The sequence below is a fragment of the Etheostoma spectabile genome, chromosome 8 (assembly GCF_008692095.1).
Source record: "Etheostoma spectabile isolate EspeVRDwgs_2016 chromosome 8, UIUC_Espe_1.0, whole genome shotgun sequence".
NCBI classification, from domain to species: Eukaryota; Metazoa; Chordata; class Actinopteri; order Perciformes; family Percidae; genus Etheostoma; species Etheostoma spectabile.
Window position 1 is genome coordinate 35,654,247 of NC_045740.1, and position 19,155 is coordinate 35,673,401.

Consider the following 19,155-nt stretch of genomic DNA (forward strand, 5'->3'; position numbering starts at 1 on the left):
ACAGCATAAATGTGTTTGGCAGAAAACCAACGGTCTTGTGTGGGAATTGGCAAGCGCAACAACTTGGGAGTGTGATTACAGGAAACATAATTCACCCAATAACAACAACTAATAAATGTAAGATGGAGATAAATGATACGTGAGAGGCTTTCAGTGTCTGCAGCTGTGTGAGTGTTGTACTTACTGTAGCAGCTCTGCATCAGTGAGTGCAGTAGACTGCAGCAGGTGGAGGATATGGGAGGACTCGGAAGACGTGCTGATGTCTCCTTCTTTCCCGCCTTTGGGTGTCAGCTTGGAGAGACTGGAGCAGCTGAGAGCCAGCTCCAAGGCATCCATCCAGCATCGCCCTGGAGAAACGGATATATTTTAGAGACGCCTTGAATAAATTCTGACATCTCTCCATTTGTGCATGAATAGGTCCTGAGTATGTGTGTGTGTGTATTTCAGGCCTGTGTGTAGTGATTTCTAACAAAAACAGAGTGTAAAGTGTAAGTAATTTCCCCACTGCGGATCAATAAACAGTATGTATTTTTAAATTATTGTTAAATTCTGCCCGTAAACACAATTCACCAGAAGCACTACAATTACTTGGTCTGCTGTACCCTGTCTCCACATCAATTTTACCCTTAGGCAATAATAAAGAAACCTAACCTAAGAATGTTCAAACAAAACAACCACACACAAGCCTAACCGTCAGACTCAGACGCTGCTCTGAAGATCAGGTAGTTGCTGGGTAGCGGCTGCGTGATGGAGCCAACGTTCTCTCCTTTGGGACCCTGAGCATACGGATGGAACGGTGAGTTACGCTTCACGCCACTTTAGTGATGTCATATACCAAAATATTTACATGGCTCTCTCAAGGGTTATACGCTCAATAGAGCACTGAACTGGGTAACACACACTTAAGACATCTAAACTGTTGGGTGAATACAAATGAAATGTCAAATAAAGCACAGACAAAACTAAATGAAACTAAATTAAAAATGAACAGAAATTAAACCTAATTACATATACCAGGGGTCTTCAACGTTTTCCAGGCCAAGGACCCCCAAACTGATGGCAAGATGGAGCGGGGACCCCCTAATTATATATATTGTATAAAATTGTGTTATATCAAACTGGTCCTATAGCGCCATGTGTGCATTGATGACTGAAAGACATCTTCTGCCTCCATTTATCTGTTTACTACAGTGTGTTGAATTCATGTTAATGTTTATTTAAAGACATTTCAATTAGTGGAAAAAATTGCAGGGGGGGGGGGAATATAAAAAAAAGTCTAATCAACCAAAACTTCCGCGACCCCCATGCAGTACCTCCGCGGACCCCCTGTTGAAGACCCCTGACATATACAATGGCTTTTCTTTTAACCTTGCAGTGCAAGTAAAACCCATTTTAAGTTGCTAAACAAAATTTGAATAAATACCCACAACAATAAAGCCCCCCCAAAAAAATATTACAGCTTCAATGCTAGCTGGATAAACTCATGTATGCCAATTAATTTCTAACTAGTAGCCATACATCAATTTGAATGTGCATTACTATTAGCCACAGTGGCTTTTTATGCTACCATTAGAAGGCACCAAAGTCAGGGTTTGTATAGACAAACCTCTGTTTGCATGTTGCAAAAAACTAATTCAGAGTTACATGATGCTACTACTGTTGAAAACAATGTAGAATTATCCTAGTGTTGATTGAACAGTTTTATTTAGATCTTGGCTGACGATGATCACTGGCGTCTACTTGATCATCTGTTATTTATAAATTGCCAGTGATTCTACAAACTTGTCTGACCTTGACAGCCCAGATGGATTTATCCAGTGGGTGGTAGAGCTTGAAGCAGAAGCCGTCTTTTTTGGAAGGTCTCTCAATCAGCTTGCATGCGCTAAGCAGGATGGTTCCCACCCAGTGGTCCACTTTGGGGGTCTTATAGATCAAAAGGACTCCGGGCTTCAGGGCACACCACAGCTTGGTCCAACTCTTCAAAGAGCCACGGATCTAAAGATGGACAAGGAATGGAATAGGAGGGGATTTTAGTACCAGAACATAATGGGAACACAAAAAGGGTGTATACAGGGGTTTGAGAACGTTTACACAACCATGCTAAAGTTGATTAAAAAGAGGAATACAAAAAAAAAAGGAAACTGATCTTAAGGCCTTAATTCAAACAATTTAGGGAAATCCAAACTTTTAAGGACACCAATTTTCTTTGTGAATGAATAATGTATTGTAACAAAAATAGAGGGGGCATAAGTATACACACCCCTATGTTAAATTCCCTTAGAGGCAGGCACATTTTTATTATTAAAGGCCAGTTATTTCATGGATCAGGATACTATGCATCCTGATAACCCCCCCCCCCCCCCCCCATCATCACATACCCTTCACCATACATAGAGATTGGCATGGGGAACTTTCCATAAGATCATCTCTCAATGCAAATCAAACCAGCTATTAGGCTAACTGAAATAAAACCATGCCAATATCTAGATATGGTGAAGGGTATGTGACGATGGGGGGGGGAGGGGCCAAGGGAACTTTATCAGAATGCATAGTATCCTGATCCATGAAATAACTGGCCTTTAAAAATAAAAACGTGCCTGCCTCTATGGGAATTTAACATAGGGGGTGTGTATGCTTATGCCTCCTGTATTTTAAAGAATAGCATTTATTATTTACAATACATTATTCATTCACAAAGAAAATTGATGTCCTTAAAGGTTGGATTTACCTAAATTTTTTGAATTAAGGAATTAAGATCAATTTCCAAAACATGTTTTTTTATTCCTCTTTTTAATCAACTTTAGCATGGGTGTGTAAACCTTCTAAATATGGTTGTTGATGTAATGTTATTGCACATAACAAGAAAGTACAGGATTGAGATGCAAGGAGCAAAACTGTGAACTGAACATTTCATAAATTCCTTATGAGCTGTAGGTTAGTATCATTGTAACACAATTATTTGTAACAGGGAAAGTGCAAATTACTAGGTGGATAATTAACAAAAGGCATTAATGACAGATGATACAAAGTCTGAATAGTGTGACTGCAGAGATATTAATATTCTGGGTGTCAAGGTAACCACTCTGTCTAACAGACAACATCCCCACACCTTTAGCCAGTTGGACATAATGACAACACTGGGATCCTTTAGTGCGCTAAACAGTTCTTTGGCTGCCCGTTTCTTCTCTTGCCTGTAATTCTGCTTTTGGACCTGTGGAGAAGAAAAACAACAACAACAGAAGAATGAGTCACCAGTGTTACGGATCAAAGGACTGATTCAAGAGTGCCAACACTAGGTGGAAGAAGAGTCAAACGAATGGTAGCAATCACACTGTTGTCTTTGGGTAGCATTGACATGACTCACTGTTAATCATTTGAAACAGACAAAAGGGTAAGTATTTAAAATACACAAAAGGTTTGAAAACATTTATCACTCCGAGCTAAGACTCATATTGATACTGAAGAGCAGAATCATATGCACTTCACACGATATTTCCACATTGCATAGTAATGCACAAAATTGGGCACATCTGTCTCAAGCAAGGAAGTGACATGTACCTTGAGAGACTCCTTCCGGGCCAGCTTCTCTGTGGGGGAGGGGCAGTCCTTCTCAACACCATTAAACATCCTGGACTCAGACTGGAGGAAGGAGGGAGGAGGGAGGAGAGGAGAGAGTCATTGAGGATTAAGCGGAGGGTAAATAGAGATTTAACTTTTGCAACTTCTCTATATATTTTTTCGGATCAAATCTAGATTAATAACCTATGATTAAAGATCACAATAGCATTTTAAACAAATTTTTCAGGATCATAGCCCTATGAGGCGAACAACACACAGTTAGCTCTTGTGATGTACTGCCACAAGAGACAACTGACTTAACTCGCTTGAAAAGCACATGGTTTAATTGTTGCTGTTGCCATGTAGCTCATCTGATCAGCCATGTATGAAGCAGGCGGGTGGCCCATTCAGTCCCAAAGGCAACTTAGCAGGCAGTTCTGGTATTGTTACCACAAAGCAAATAACTTCCTTGCTTTAAACATCAAAGGGCATCGACTGTTTGATGGTCTCCACTGATCATAAGTAGAGATTGGAATCTCAGTGGTAAATTGTACTGTGATTTCACTAGGATACGTAATTACATAACCACTTGTTCTGTACGGAGTAATCTAATATGACTCACAATATTTTTTTTGGTGAGCCCACACATGTGCCGTACTTAAAAGTGTAGTACACTGTTACAACTCTGTGTAAATGACAACATGCGAGGGTAAGGATGTGCTCAGTCTCCTTTTGTCCTTTAAGGGCTTTCAGGATGGAGGGGCAAAAGGCCAGAGCCGCAGCTGCGCCTGTAAATTATTCCTCATATAAATAGGCGATATTGCGAGGTGAGGCAAAGCGACAAGAGGAGCGTGGACAAGATGAGATTACCTTGTTGCCAATGGAAACATTCATTGACCACTCCTAATTAGTATTACTAAAGAATGGGAACAGATTGCCAGGACTAATACAACACAGGCAGCACCAGGACAATGAAGGTCTGGATCCAATACATGGCTTGTTGCGCTAAAGACACAGTTCCCACCATGGCCCGGACATATCAATTCCCATAGCTTTTATAGGACTTACATTTGTGCAGTTACATGACCTAAAAATGTTATTAATTCCTAATTTGTTAGTGCTGATTTACCAATACTTCTAGTTTCCATTTCAAATGCACTGAATGTTTAAACCAAGGTGGTAATCATCTCATATATTTAATGAAAACAATTGTAGGTTGTTGTTCAGGTTGCTAACACTGCAAGCTAGCATATCATACAAAAGGAAAAGGGCTCACCTAGTAAGTCAGTTAGAGTGAGCTGCCCAATCAGGAACGTTGATCTTACCTTGCTGCCTGGTGATTGGGCAGGGCTAAGTTCATTACTCGGCATGGAGAGACCGTTCCTGTCTGTGTCTGGTGGGAACCCACAACACACAGTCACATACAAATGCACTCTGGAAATAAACCGGCTGACAGACAATTCAAGCATGGCAGCGTCAAAAGCAGATAATGAGCAAGGCTGCGGTATGTTGATTCTTATGGAATAAGTACAGTACAGCACAACATTGCTTCCATCCATACACATTGACCGGCCCCATCACTGAAATATCATATTTGGTTATATTCCAATTTCATTTGACAGCTTTCACCTCTGGTCCTTTTACCTGGACTGAGGTTGTAGAGCTCGTCTTCTCCTCCATAAGACATGTTCCGGGTGAGAGTGCGGGGGTCAATTTTGGGTGGGGAGGTGGCGTTGGGGCACAGAGAAAACCTCCGATGGAACAAATTCTCCTCCTTCATCCTGACAACCTGCTCGTCCTCTGCAGGGGGAGAGGCGCGGAGGGAAGGGGACATTTGTAAAGGAAGGAGGAAACAGAGGAATGGAAGAAAGAAAATTCGGATTAGATCAAAAACATTACGATTTTTTCGCATGCATTTGTTCATCTAATATTAGGATTTCAAAACAAGTGATTAACCCTGTGTTTGTAGCTCTTCGTCTTTTGAATAGGATCTTACTTGTTGTCTCTTCCTGCGTCACTAACTCTGAGCTCCTCAACCCTCACTCCTATTTGTGTATATCTATCGGTCTGTCTGGACCCCCGCCCCTTCTCTCATCTCTAACACTAACAAAGACCTACTGTACCAGAACATGTCAGCCTTTCAACATTATACCACAGTGAGTGGCAGTGACAAGCCGTTCAGAACGCACATTGTCAGTGTGTACGACAGAGAGCGTCTCCCACCAAGTCCTGTCACTCTGTCTACAGAGACTCACTGTCCAAGAAAACCCCCACCACCATTGCCACTACTCCTCCATTCTCCCTGCTAGCCGGCATCAACCGGATTCAGTCCAGAAATTGCTTTGCCTCCTCAATGCTGCTTCTTCAGACATTCCCTTGAAATCCACAAGGATTCCATAAACAAATGAGATGCATATTTTAGCGCACATAATGGGACAAATGCAACTACTGCAGATGTGGTCGGGATCAAACCGTGGCTCTGCAGTTTCATGATCGTTCATTTTGCAGCAGTGGGTGGATTAGTCATGTTTTTAGGCCAAATAAAGGAGACAAAGAAGATACACATCAGTATAGTGTCTACAAGTCTGCATGTATAGAGACAGAACTGTGTCAAGACTTTTAATTCTTAATGACACAATGACGTAGCCTCTCCTTGCCTTGTTTTCTGCGCTCTCTCTCTCTCTCTCTCACTCTCTCTCTCGTGCCTTGTTTTCTCCTCTACTGAGCTCTCTAGCTATTGACAAGTGGCAAACTATTCAAAGCGTGTTATTAACAACTGCTGAGGGTCACGGCTGTTTCCAGACAGATTTAAACATTATGCTTGTTCAAACGAGTGGAGAGCTGATCACAGCAAACCGGAGCTGACGGTAGAACGTTGAGGTTAATGGAGCGTGGCCGTTACCACCTGGGTCTGTCTGGACGGCCACACTCTTCTCTGCTCAGATCAATATAGTCCCGTTCATTTTCTTTCAATGCACAAACACATACAGTAGACAAGACCCTCTGACTCCCAGCCTCGAGAGCCGTCTCGCCCACAAGACCACAATTACAACATCCAAGAAGTGTGTGTTACATAAAATTCATTCATAGAACATTTTCACAGCCTGATTCATCATTTGACTCTCCCACATCATTCAACTGTGATTACACTGGTGCATGAGGAAAGTGCTGGTTGTTTGGAAACCACATGTAGTGCTGGAGGAGTCCTGGCGGTTAACAAACTGTACCCTCCCTCTACAAATAGATATATGCAAATATTAAAAATACACAAGCACACTCACATCCGTCCGTAGACTTGTCACACCACTCCCGGCTTCCCTCCGTTTCACCCTGCCTCTGTGACTCATTCTCTCATTCTCTCAGCCTCCTGACTCCCTTCTCATTTTGGATCTTGCAATCACATCTGTGCATTTATTCCTCTTGCCCTTTGCTCTTTTGTCCTTTCAAAGAGACAGCTTATGACCAACCGAGATATGAAAGGGAAAAGGTATATTTATTCTTCCTGAAAAGGAGCCTTTTTTTTCCTTGTGAAGCAGGTCTATAAATAGCATGCTGAAGCCTCAGTGCGCTGCAGGCTGCATGGAAAAGAGCATGAAGCTTTAGCATTACACAACAGTAAACAACAGGCTGCCAAACTGTATCAGGACGGACACACATGGAGAATTAATACCACTTACAGTGCAGGCCCTAGGGCGGGTCAAGATGTGGGCAGACATGGAGACTGACAGGACAAACCAATCACAGCTGCAGGGCGGAGATTTGCTGGGAGAAAGACAGTGTGTATGAGCACATTACACAGTCTAGACTAAGCATGGGCTGTGGAATCTCACATGCTTTGTGTGTCATTGTGTGCGGGTCTGTCAGTTGAGCGTGTACGGAGGCCATTCCAATAGTGTTTCTGAGGTGTTTGTTGAATGACGTAAGCATAGAAACTGTGTTCGTGGATGAGCATACGTGGCCGGGAGTGTGTGTGTGTGTGCCTTGCTGCTGCAGACTGAATGGAGGATTACACATGCACAGGATGTAGCGCAAAAGGAGGGAGAAAATGCTCCACTCCAATCCCAGCAACAGAGGAGGAGCGGGCTGCGCTGAGTAGGGCAGAACGATATCGTGTTTTAGCATCGACATCGTGTTGACGCTAAAACTTTTTTGCTGCTTGATAGAAAAGTAAACTCTCACCGTTCTCCTTTTACATGCTTATGACCGGCCGACCCTTCCCCTTTAAGACATACTTCAGATACGGCTTGTGGGACAACGAAGGTCTACATAAAAGCATCCAAAGAGCACCATGTCATGGGACCTTTAACCTTATGTGACCTGGCTAGGAGCAACACTGTAATAGAAGTAGGGGTCGACCGATTTCTTTTTCTCCATCAGCCAAATGATGTGTGTAATGTGCAACATTTGGATGCGTGCACTGCATACGGTTAACTATGCAAGGGTAAAAGGCGTACGTCATCATCTACAACACAGCCGTGATGATGCGTTGCTTGCTGACATATTTTAAGACTATTATGTTACTAATATATTATTATACTATAAGACCGATATAATCGGGTCATCACAAAATGTCCTTTGTGCATGGTCTACACGTGAACTGTAGCGTCTCCAGCAACACAGAGCTGCCTGTGGACCTCGTCTGTAAATAATGCCGGGGAAAAAATATCGGCAAACGCTGCAGCCGCATATGGGAAAAAATCTGTCTATCACTAAATAGAAGAACATTATTTTTTTTCTCAGTTTTTCAAGTCGCATTAGATCAAAATATATTTAAAAAGGAAAGAAAAAAAACATGAGAGGAACTGGTCCAATGAGAATCCAAGGAGAAATTCAAGCCCCATTTTGCTTGTTCTAAGCAGCCCTTCTTCCCTTTGACTGACCTTCTATTAAAACTGAAACACAACATGCAGTGGTGCTAAACCTCGGCTCTCACCGCTCACTGTACACAGCACCTACAGTTTCCCAAGCTAGGCTAACATTTACTCCATCTACTGCTGTCAGGCTACAAAGGCGCTAGGCCAATATTTACCCAGTGACAGGAACAACCTGAAGATAAGATAGATAACCCTGAGGGGGCAGCACCGGGCCAGTCAATAACATGCATACCTGTTTCACACACTGACCTCGCACTATGAGAAGGACAGAAAACAAAAATTCTGACCCGCAGTTACCTTGTTGTGGTGAAAGCACTGGTCTTGCTGTCACATGGCCAAGGGGCATGCTCGTTTTTAGTAATCATTAAATGAGTGGGAGGACAAGGGAGGGAAAACAGAGCGAGATGTCGGGAAGGGAACTTGTTTACATGTTCTAACCTGTATATTGTTAGCATGCTTGACTGGTCTAACTATGAGGATGAGTTAGGTCCAAAAAAGGAAGTGACTAGAGTACCGTGGAAGGGGTTTGGTTACAAAATATCAGATGAACAACAAACTATGGTAATATGTAAGAAATGGAAGAAGACATCAAAGGGGGGGCTATACAACTAACTTATTTTACCACCTCAAAGAGAAAAACTAGGTATTTATTAGAATCTGACCGATATATTATAGTATTATCGGCCAAAAGTAACCTTGCCCATTATGAGGTCATAAGGGGCAAGGTTCAGACATCATGGCTTTCAAACAAGCAAAGTGGCAGTTGGTCAAGGCCACACCCCCAGCCCCCACCTTGCCCCCCCCCTCCACTCTCTCATCCTCAGAAGCTACAGACTCAGAAATGGCACATACTCATTGTGAGACTGGCTCAAGTGGCAGTAATTCTGCACCAAGGCTGAATTTTTGGAAAAAGACTTCAGATACAGCATTAGGGGACCACTAAGGTCTATATAAAAGAGACTTCAGATACAGTATTAGGGGACCACTAAGGTCTATATAAAAGAGACTTCAGATACAGTATTAGGGGACCACTAAGGTCTATATAAAAGAGACTTCAGATACAGTATTAGGGACCACTAAGGTCTATATAAAAGAGACTTCAGATACAGTATTAGGGGACCACTAAGGTCTATATAAAAGAGACTTCAGATACAGTATTAGGGGACCACTAAGGTCTATATAAAAGAGACTTCAGATACAGTATTAGGGGACCACTAAGGTCTATATAAAAGAGACTTCAGATACAGTATTAGGGGACCACTAAGGTCTATATAAAAGAGACTTCAGATACAGTATTAGGGGACCACTAAGGTCTATATAAAAGAGACTTCAGATACAGTATTAGGGGACCACTAAGGTCTATATAAAAGAGACTTCAGATACAGTATTAGGGGACCACTAAGGTAAAAAAAAAAAAGGTTGGGAAGGGTTGGTTATACATCTTCAGCTAACACACCGCTGGTTGCTACTGCACTATCAGGAGCTCTATGGGATTATAATATGCGTATTAATAAATCAACAAGTTCTGCCATGAATGATGTCACTATGCTACATTTAAAAAAATGTCAAAGGCATCTGATTAAGCTGAAACTGGCCGGCCAAGTACACACACACGCAGACACACTAACTTTTGTCTCTGACAAACACATAACATAAAAAATAAAAGACATACGTAGTTAACAATACCCCCAAAATGGAAACCTAGCCTTTGAGAATTGGACACAAGAGCTATCAATATTTTAAAGACAAAGATAGAGAAGAAAATAGGTACAGAAGGACACCATTCTTAAACAGTACTCACTATCATAATCTCAATTTTCAAAGAAGACTAAGTGACCAACACAAACGTGGTCTTGACTAAAAACTCCATTGTGTGTGCATGTGCACACTGCAGAGTACGTGCTAAGCTTATGTGTGAGTCTTGCAAATTGCAATACTGACAGACATCAAGCCAGCTGTTGCTAATGTGATGGCATACATTAAGTCCAGACTCTCACTCCATCCTTCCATCACAACCATCTGTCCTCCCTTTAGCACCCCCAACTCTGTTAACCCCCGTCTCCAGTGAGGACAGGACTAATGGATGGCCATATGACCTAGATATACACCAATAGGGTGGCACCAGCATCTGCAGCAACAATTAACACTCCAGCACCCAGTAGCAGACAGCACACTTATTTCTCTTTAAAGTGTATAATGGGGAGAGTGGGGATGTGGTGGGATGATGAAGCAGACATTTGTTTTTTCATTTGGAAACGTGCAGTGCATTTCCACCGCTGCTTCTGCTGCAGGATTGCTCAGACATTGTTTCTATCCTAACAGCAGCCACCTGTTCCGTTGCATTAGTTCTAGAAAAAGAAAAATCAGAAGCATCGTGTCATTTTTCATCTACTCAACCATCCTGTAAACTCTTGCTAAGAAACACAATCAAGAAATGAAGAAGCAAAACATGATATTTATGTTTTTTTCTAGTCATTATGATGTACAAAAACTAACCCATACTCTAAGACCATGTTCTAAAAACCTACAAAAGTAAATACTATGGGCACTACAAAATTAACTGAAACAACTACATTACTGGGAATTTGACCCTGCGATTGCCATACTATGCAAAAACATGGCTGAAAGAATTTAGAATTCAGGTCAAAACATTGACAAAGCCACCCAGTATCTGGCATGTTTATGCACCCAAATCTACATAATAACATCTCAATAAAACTGGCCTTAGGTCAGTCCTAGTAAATGCCTTAAGGCAATAGAAATATTTTAAGTGATGGTCCCAGATCCATCAAGTTGTCACAGCTGCCTAAGAAATTGGAGAAGTAGCCTTAGAAACTGGCATTTTCAATGACATTCTAAACATCTAAATGTCTCTACTAAATAAAAACAAATGGTAAATCAAAATGGGAAATACGGTTTCTAAGAAGACACGAAGAAGGCAGAACTAGGTCAACTTTTACAGTTTTAAAAGGAGACTAATTTTGATACACTCTGTGGGAGGATGTGTGGTTTGGTTTAGTTGTTCTATTCTGAGTCTTGCGGGAGGGGAGGGGTGAGGTGGGGGGGTTGTATGTTGCCAGACTTCCCATTTAATCTTACTTAAAATAGGTAACTCCCTTTGTTGTGTGCGGACTGTGGTGGTCCGTTACCATGGTATAGTTTCACTACACTACCACAACCTCCACCCTGCAGTTATTTTAACAATCTATATCATGTAGCTATTATATGACCATCTTTTAACTTTCTAAGCTAAGTCTAAGCTTGTGTGTAGTCCAGGAAAGTTGTCAGAGGTTATCCGAGTTCTTGCCCAGATTTGACCTGAGCATTGGGGGGGGAGGAGAGGGGCTAGGGATTTGTCACTTTGGAAGACAGCCTCCACTGTTCTCTGTGTTTCAGGTTAGACTGGCAGGAGACACAACCTCCCTTCGTGCACACAGCCGGCTTCTGTCAGGGAGAAGGGAAAGAGCAAGATAAACATAGCCTGAGACCTACGATTCCCTACAAGGGGGGTGGGAAAGGGGCTCAGATTCTGGTTCAGGCTGAGGGTGAAAAGTAGGAGAGAAAAGATTTACTAACAATTATCTGAAAACTAGGCCTGCACGATTATTGTTATAAAATTGAGATCTCGATTAACCCTGTTCACGAATTTTTTTTTTTATGACTTTGATTTTCATTTAATTTTACGGGCCAACTGCATCACACACGCTACTACTTTCTTCTGTGAGTTTCAAACATATGACTGTATAAAATAGGTTTTAATGCTCTCCCTTCTCTTCATTTTTAGCCTCTATTTCTACAGGCTTATGGTGATGATTAACGTACTATAGGCACCAATAAAAAAATCTGTTTGGTAGTGCCAATTTTTTCTTATTTGTCACGGTTGATGCAATAAACATTACACTTTGTGTGAAAAAAAAAAAAATCGTGTCAGAGAATCTAAGCTAAAAAAAATTGGGATTTGTATTTTTCCCCGATTCATGTACTGAAAACAGAGCCAGAGATAAGGTTACAGCAAAACACAAGCACAGATCCCTCTAAGATCCATGTGTGAACCAATCACATGCCTACTTTGAGCCCTCAACTTCCTAATACAAATGATCACACTTTACAAAGTGTCTGACCTAACACACGCACACGGCCTGAAATGGCCTGTAAAATTCCCATTGCTACCATGCAATACACCAGTATCTGTATCATTTTTGTGTTGTACCATGTATCTTGACATATATTTAGTCCTCTTAACGTGATAACAAAAAACCTTTATGTTATGTATGACCTCATAAGGGGCAAGATTCCAGATCGGCTTTCATTTTCTCAAAGGCAGAGCAGGATACCCAGAGCTCGGTTTACACCTATCACCATTTCTAGCCACTGGGGGGGCCATAGGCAGGCTGGGGGAATGCATATTAATGTTAAAAAACCTCATAAAGTGAGAATTCCATGCCATGGGACCTTTAAGGCTAAAGCATGGAATGACTACAAAATAAAAATCAGACAAAACGTTGCGTTACAACTTGTGTGTGACAAACACTGCACATGTTAAAATCTAACAAACTCAGATTCGTATGTATATATTTTTTAAATCATGCATGAAAATGTACATGAAAAACGGTCGTATTGAAATGCATGGATAATTGGTTTAGAATCAAATCGTTGTGTTTTGTACAGAATAAGGCACAACTAACCACTTACTACAATTTTAAGTAATTAATGGGAAAATCTCACTTGTAGTAGAACCACTTCTTATTTGGATATTTATTATTGAAATTGTTAAATGAATGTGTCGATTCGTAAAACAATTGTTTTAAGTGTCATTAGTTGACATTTATTTGGGTGTGTTTGTCTCTGCATTTGTTGTCCTTAGCACTGTATGCACTTTTACTCAAACAGTGTAACACACAGTCAGTGGGACTGGCTCAACCAATGAAATTCTCCTAAATCACTAGTGAGATAGAACAGGAAAGAAGTGGATTGGAAAGACTCAACCAGAGATAATAATAATAATAATAATAATAATAATAATAATAATAATAATAATAATAATAATAATACATTTTATTTAAAGGCGCCTTTCTCGGCACTCAGGGACGCCACACAGGGTATTCATATATTAAAAACAGCAAAACAAATACTATACATTATAAAACAGCAAAACAAATACTATACAGCAAAACAAATACTATGTATTATAAAACAGCAAAACAAATACTATACAGCAAAACAACGGAAGAGGCAGAACAATAGACATTTAAGTGGAATAGGCAGTTTTAAACCGATGTGTTTTGAGTTGAGACTTGAAATGGGGGAATGAATCAATGTTTCTGAGTCGGGGGGGGGGGTAATGAGTTCCAGAGACGGGGAGCAGAGCGGCTGAATGAGATGGGACACGACTAACTAAAGAAAGTAGGCTGGTAACATCACCGCTGTTGATCTGAATGTCCTGCCCCGGGGGGAGAGCTTCAAGTTATTTTCTAACTAAGTTCCCACTTAATACCAAACTGCAACAAGGAAGAGTAGGGGTTAACAGCAATTGACTTGGTATTTACAAGGTCACCCTAAGTTTCCATGGTGGAAACAGAATATATGGCATGTACATGACAAGAGCAGTTTATTTATAAAAATACAAAAAAAAAAAAATGTTATTAACGGTGTTAATGCCAACCCATTTTAAATAATGGGACAAAAAGAAATCAAGGGACATTTGCAATAGATAAAAATGTGCAAATAATTGTGATTAATTGCGAGTTGATATTAATGCGATGAATCACGATTAAATATTTGAATCGCTTGACAGCACTAGAAAATGCCCATCTAAGAGTTTCACAGTATCAACAACAAATCTCACATGTTGCTTCCCTCCAGCTCTAAATGCCACTCCCGTATTTCCACTCCCACTGCTGAAAAAGCCAACGCACAAAAACGCAATGTATCAGTCACTTTTTACTTATCACGTTGCACCCTGAATTATATATAAAAGGCTATGCAAATCGGATTCTCTCTTCTGCTCTACTTTAAGTCACTGCAGCGATTTAAAAGGCCCTGTTGCATTATGATAAGACATTTCTATAGAGCTGAAGACCTCTGCAGCAGAAAAGGAAATAATGAGATGTGGAGGATACGTGGTGAAAGAAATAGATACAGATAAAAGGGGCAGAAAATGAGCTGGTGTCGGATTAAGCCAGAACAGGCTCCGGGCTGGGCAAAGGGTGGTACTCAGGGGAGTGAGTGCAGTGAGGGTATGCCTGTCTACTGTAGAGACAGGAGGACAGGGGACTGGGAGGAAGATATCTGCCAGCTCAGACCTGGAGGCTGCCTATCCTGACTGGACACGAGGAGGGTCATTAAGCAAGGCACAATCAATGAGGCGAAGGTGTGAGATAAAATAACTCAAATGAATTATGCGAAAGCAAAGAGTAGCGCAGTGGGAGGCAGAGGATAGGAGCCCATTGCAGACTCCTCAGACTGTAATACACCATTTAATCTCACCAGCTGCCAACGATGAATACATTAGGGCTCATACATTTTCTGAAATCAAATGTAATTTGGGAATTTTAACTGGCAACTTTGAGCTAGATTGTTTTGAGTTCTGCAATGGTATCTCTTGCCAACACAAACCTGCTGCTTCTACCTTCCCATCAACTCAAGAGCAAACACACCATGGCTATATAATAATGTATTGTAAATAAATAAATGTTCTTCCTTAAAACACAGGGGCATAGGTAAACACGCCCCTATGTTAAATTCCTATAGAGGCAGGCACAAGTTTATTTTAAGCCAGTTATTTATTTTTCTTTATCTTTATCAGGATGCATATTATCCTGGATCCATGAAATGACTGGCCTTTAAAAATAAAAACCACTATGCCACTATGGGAATTTAACATAGGGGTGTGTGTATATCTATGCCTGCTGTATTTTATGGAAGAACATTTATTTATTTACAGTACATTATTCGTTCACAAAGAAAAGTGGTGTTCTTAAAAGGTTGGATTTTCCTAAATGTTTTTGAATTAAACCATTAGGATCAATTTCCAAAAGATGTTTTTTTTTTATTGCTCTTTTTAATCAACTTTAGCGTGGGTGTGTAAACTTATGCAAGCCGCTGTATGAGAAGTATCAAACTGCCTACACTGCAGCTGAAGCTCTTCATGAATGAACAAACTGGAGAAAAAAGCAGAGGATGCAGGGAAAAGAAGCGCTATAGTTCCTGGGAAGTTTTGAAATGAGTCAGCTGTTCCACACCTACACAGGTCTATTCAGCACAGGCGAGGCTGGTGAATGCAGCTGGCTAGACACACATGATGTCTGTATTTTCAATGCATTGCAAAACACTTTAGTAGTCAAGTTAGTGCAATTAATTTAACAACAACGCACAACTTCTGTTACACTAAACAACTTTCAACCCACTATCATGGCTTACATACTGTAAGTCCTTGCAAAAGCTTTAGGAAAAACCCTTTAAATGCACATCTGTCTGTCCTCACATTAAAGCTACCAGCCACTCTAATAAAATAAATAAATAAGTCACTCTGGAAATGGCCCTATTTGGTAGAAAATGTGTGATTATGGTAAGATTACAGGGGTGGGAATCAACAGACGCCTCCCGATACGGTATCATCACGATATTTATGCCAAGATACAATATCGTTGCGATTGCAAATATTCTGTGATTTATTTTTCCAGCTCCTAATTTGTCCCAATTTCGAATGACGTCCCCAGAAGGACACTTTGTCAACATCTGTTTTATCTAAAAAAAAAACATTTGTCTCTTTGTTCATATCACTTCAATTTTATTGCTCCAAAAAATGGGATTGTTAAGCAGCAAAACTGACCAACACATTTATGATAAAAGCTCAATGCTTGGTGTCTGTGTATTGATACAGTATTGCCACTGAAAATATCGTGATACTACGCTGTATCGATTTTTTCCCCCCACCCCTATAAAATTAGGATTTGTATTCAGCCTTACCATACTGTTATACTCTATCCATTTCAAAATGTCCATGTTTGTTTATCCTCTTCAAGGTTTCTTCCTCCAACTAAAGAGCATAACGTGTTTCCAAATCCAACTTTCAGACACCAGAGCCTCTAGCAGTTTTTCCAATGCATGCATCATACAAGAGACATTTTACATCAATCTACGCTTGCAATTGCGTTAGCCGCAACCCTCTTCATAAAACTGATACTGGGTGAGATCCGTGAGCTGCTATCCTCCTCCAGCCTCTGATCAACCACCTCTGAACAACTTCACGTCACCTCTCACCAAACCCCGAGCCCCTCTCACCTGGAGGAAAAAAAAACCTTTCGCCAAAGACAAGAAAAGCTGGCTGACTGTCCGTCTTACTGCCGGGTGCCCTCGCAACCGAGATGAATGAATACCGCCACACCAAGACTTGCTCATAATTTGTGCAACATTGAATGTGAAGTAATTGGGTCAATCTGCTTAGAGAGCAAGTTCTGCCGTTTGTTGAAGCAGTCACTTCACAGTCAAGTCACAAGCCAGCCCAGGAGCTAAATTAATGTAAAGTAATGAAGATAGACTTTTTAAATATGTCTGATGACTGAACAGCCATTGTGCTCCATTTACACTCCTGTTTAGATTTTTTTTTAAACTCAATATTGGCCAGCGTTATAAAAAAAAATGCAACCAGTGCTGTTTTGACATCAATAATAAAGATGCACAGACCTGTGGAACTAGGCCTGCACGATTCAGGGAAAATATGAATATGACATTTTTAATTTTATTTTTTGTTTCAAATTGATATCCCAATTCTCTGCCACGATTTGTTTGACCATGACAAAACAAAACAAACTGACAGTACCAAACATCGATTTTCGTGGCACCTATAGCGCATTGTGCATCACCACAAGCCTGTAGACTGGGGCCGCAATTGAAAAATTAAATCGTGAACAGGGTAAATCAAGATCGCCATTTTTTGACGATTAATCGCGCAGGCCTATCTGGAACCGTTTTATGGAGTTAAAGTTATGAGTGAAACCTCCTGCTGCAGCTCTCTCCCTCTCGCCTCTCTGTCCAGCCCCTCCCATCAGACAAGCGGGGGCATCATGCACCGGCGGCATCATACAGTAGCATTGACGAGTATTAATCATTCATATCATCCCAATGACTATATTTTTAAACGAGATATGGGATGAGAAATTTCCGTTTCGATATAGTTGCGTTACATAATCTACTTCTTCTCTAAAGCCGTGCCAACTCACCCCTCTCGCACACTCTGCGTGACCCCGCTCCCACTCTCTCACTGCCCGACTCACCCACTCAACACAGGGCCCAACAAAGAGGATTTCCCCATGCCCCGGCCGGAACCAGTTATAAGTTACAGCAGACCGGAAAATACAACTAGCCAGGTGCCAGCGCTCGAAGAAGTGAACGAGCAAGCGACGTGCGTCTGCTCCACTCTCTAAGACTTCCCTCTGCTCTGTCAGACGGCGTGAAGACAGACACAGACAGGCTTGTTTACATCAAAGACGAAAATCATAAAACAGCATGCTAGTTAAAATGCATTGCGTCGTTGAGAGAAACAACGGTTGAGAATGACAACTCTGGTTACAGGAGTTAATAGCTCCGTTGGGGGATTAGCTTAGTGTGTAGCATACTAGAGCTGGGCAATATATCGATGTTGTATCCATATCGCGATATGAGACTAGATATCGTCTTTGATTTTGGATATATCGTCATGTCGTGATATGGTAAGTGTTGTCTTTACCTGGTTTTACAGGCTGCATTACAGTAAAGTGATGTCAATTTCTGAACTTACCAGACTGTGGTAAATGTTCTATTATTTACATTTACCCATTAAGACATTATCATTTCTGGAGAATATGTATCAAAAATCTCATTGTGTAAATAACATTTTGTGAAAGCAGTTATAGCATAGTAGACCATAGACCCGCCCACCACACGCTGTTTGGGCTTGCGAGCCGGCCAAAGAGTAGTAACGTTACGTTTTGAGTGGATGGCGAGCGCCAGACGCTGAAATGGACGCCGAGAAGATTCGGAATAGAAAGTTTACTTTTTATAAGTTTCCAAACGTTCCATTGACAAGACCAAAGTGATCTGTGTGTGTTGTCGTTGAGAACTGAGCTATCGTCGCAGCACGTCCAGTCTGAAATACCACATGATGGCCAAGCACACAGCTGATGCCAATTCGTCCCCCCCCCCCCCCCCCCCCCCGTCAAAGTATTATTTTCACCCTTTTATTGATGGACAGTGTTACATTGTGTGAGAGATTATTTGCTCCAAGTGAGAATGTTAGTGTGAAATTGAACACTACAGTAGGCTCTATAAATATATATATACACACACACACACACACACACACAAACTACAGTAGGCTATATGCCAATGTTGTTTTCAATAAAAAAACATTTGCACAAAGTAAGCCGATCCACTTTTCCATTTTGATAAGAGCATTAAAATGAGAAAAAATAATGGGACAACAAGAAATCAAGGGACATTTGCAATAGATAAAAATGTGCGATTAACTGTGAGTTAACCATGACATTAATGTGATTAATCGCAGCACCAGTACCAATATATATTATATAATATATATTGGCCGCAATGTAGAGTGTGCACGCCGTGCATACACTTTGCTTCTCCCATGTCACGGACCCAACAGTTCCCATTTTTGCAAACCATACGTAAATACCAGGAAATATATGACCTAGTTTTACACAACATTTCCAGGAGTCGTGGATGT

At 41.1% G+C, this 19,155-nt stretch overlaps 1 protein-coding gene across 10 annotated transcripts in view; it reads right to left on the reverse strand.

Moving 5' to 3' along the window:
- The window catches only part of osbpl5 (oxysterol binding protein-like 5), a 62,302-nt gene that overhangs the window by 18,607 nt on the left and 24,540 nt on the right, over positions 1 to 19,155 (reverse strand). For 3 of the 10 annotated variants that reach the window (XM_032522736.1, XM_032522732.1, XM_032522734.1), the window contains 7 exons: positions 5,188 to 5,358; positions 4,884 to 4,951; positions 3,559 to 3,639; positions 3,110 to 3,211; positions 1,792 to 1,995; positions 692 to 776; positions 185 to 347 (listed from right to left, as the gene is read on the reverse strand). In XM_032522736.1, coding sequence (XP_032378627.1) covers positions 185 to 347; positions 692 to 776; positions 1,792 to 1,995; positions 3,110 to 3,211; positions 3,559 to 3,639; positions 4,884 to 4,951; positions 5,188 to 5,338 — 854 coding nt within the window. In that variant the 5' untranslated portion in view covers positions 5,339 to 5,358. Of the gene's footprint in view, positions 1 to 184; positions 348 to 691; positions 777 to 1,791; positions 1,996 to 3,109; positions 3,212 to 3,558; positions 3,640 to 4,883; positions 4,952 to 5,187; positions 5,359 to 5,554; positions 5,708 to 6,839; positions 6,997 to 7,235; positions 7,321 to 19,155 lie in introns of those variants that run through there. The other 7 variants (XM_032522741.1, XM_032522739.1, XM_032522740.1 and 4 more) reach the window with 6 other exon arrangements.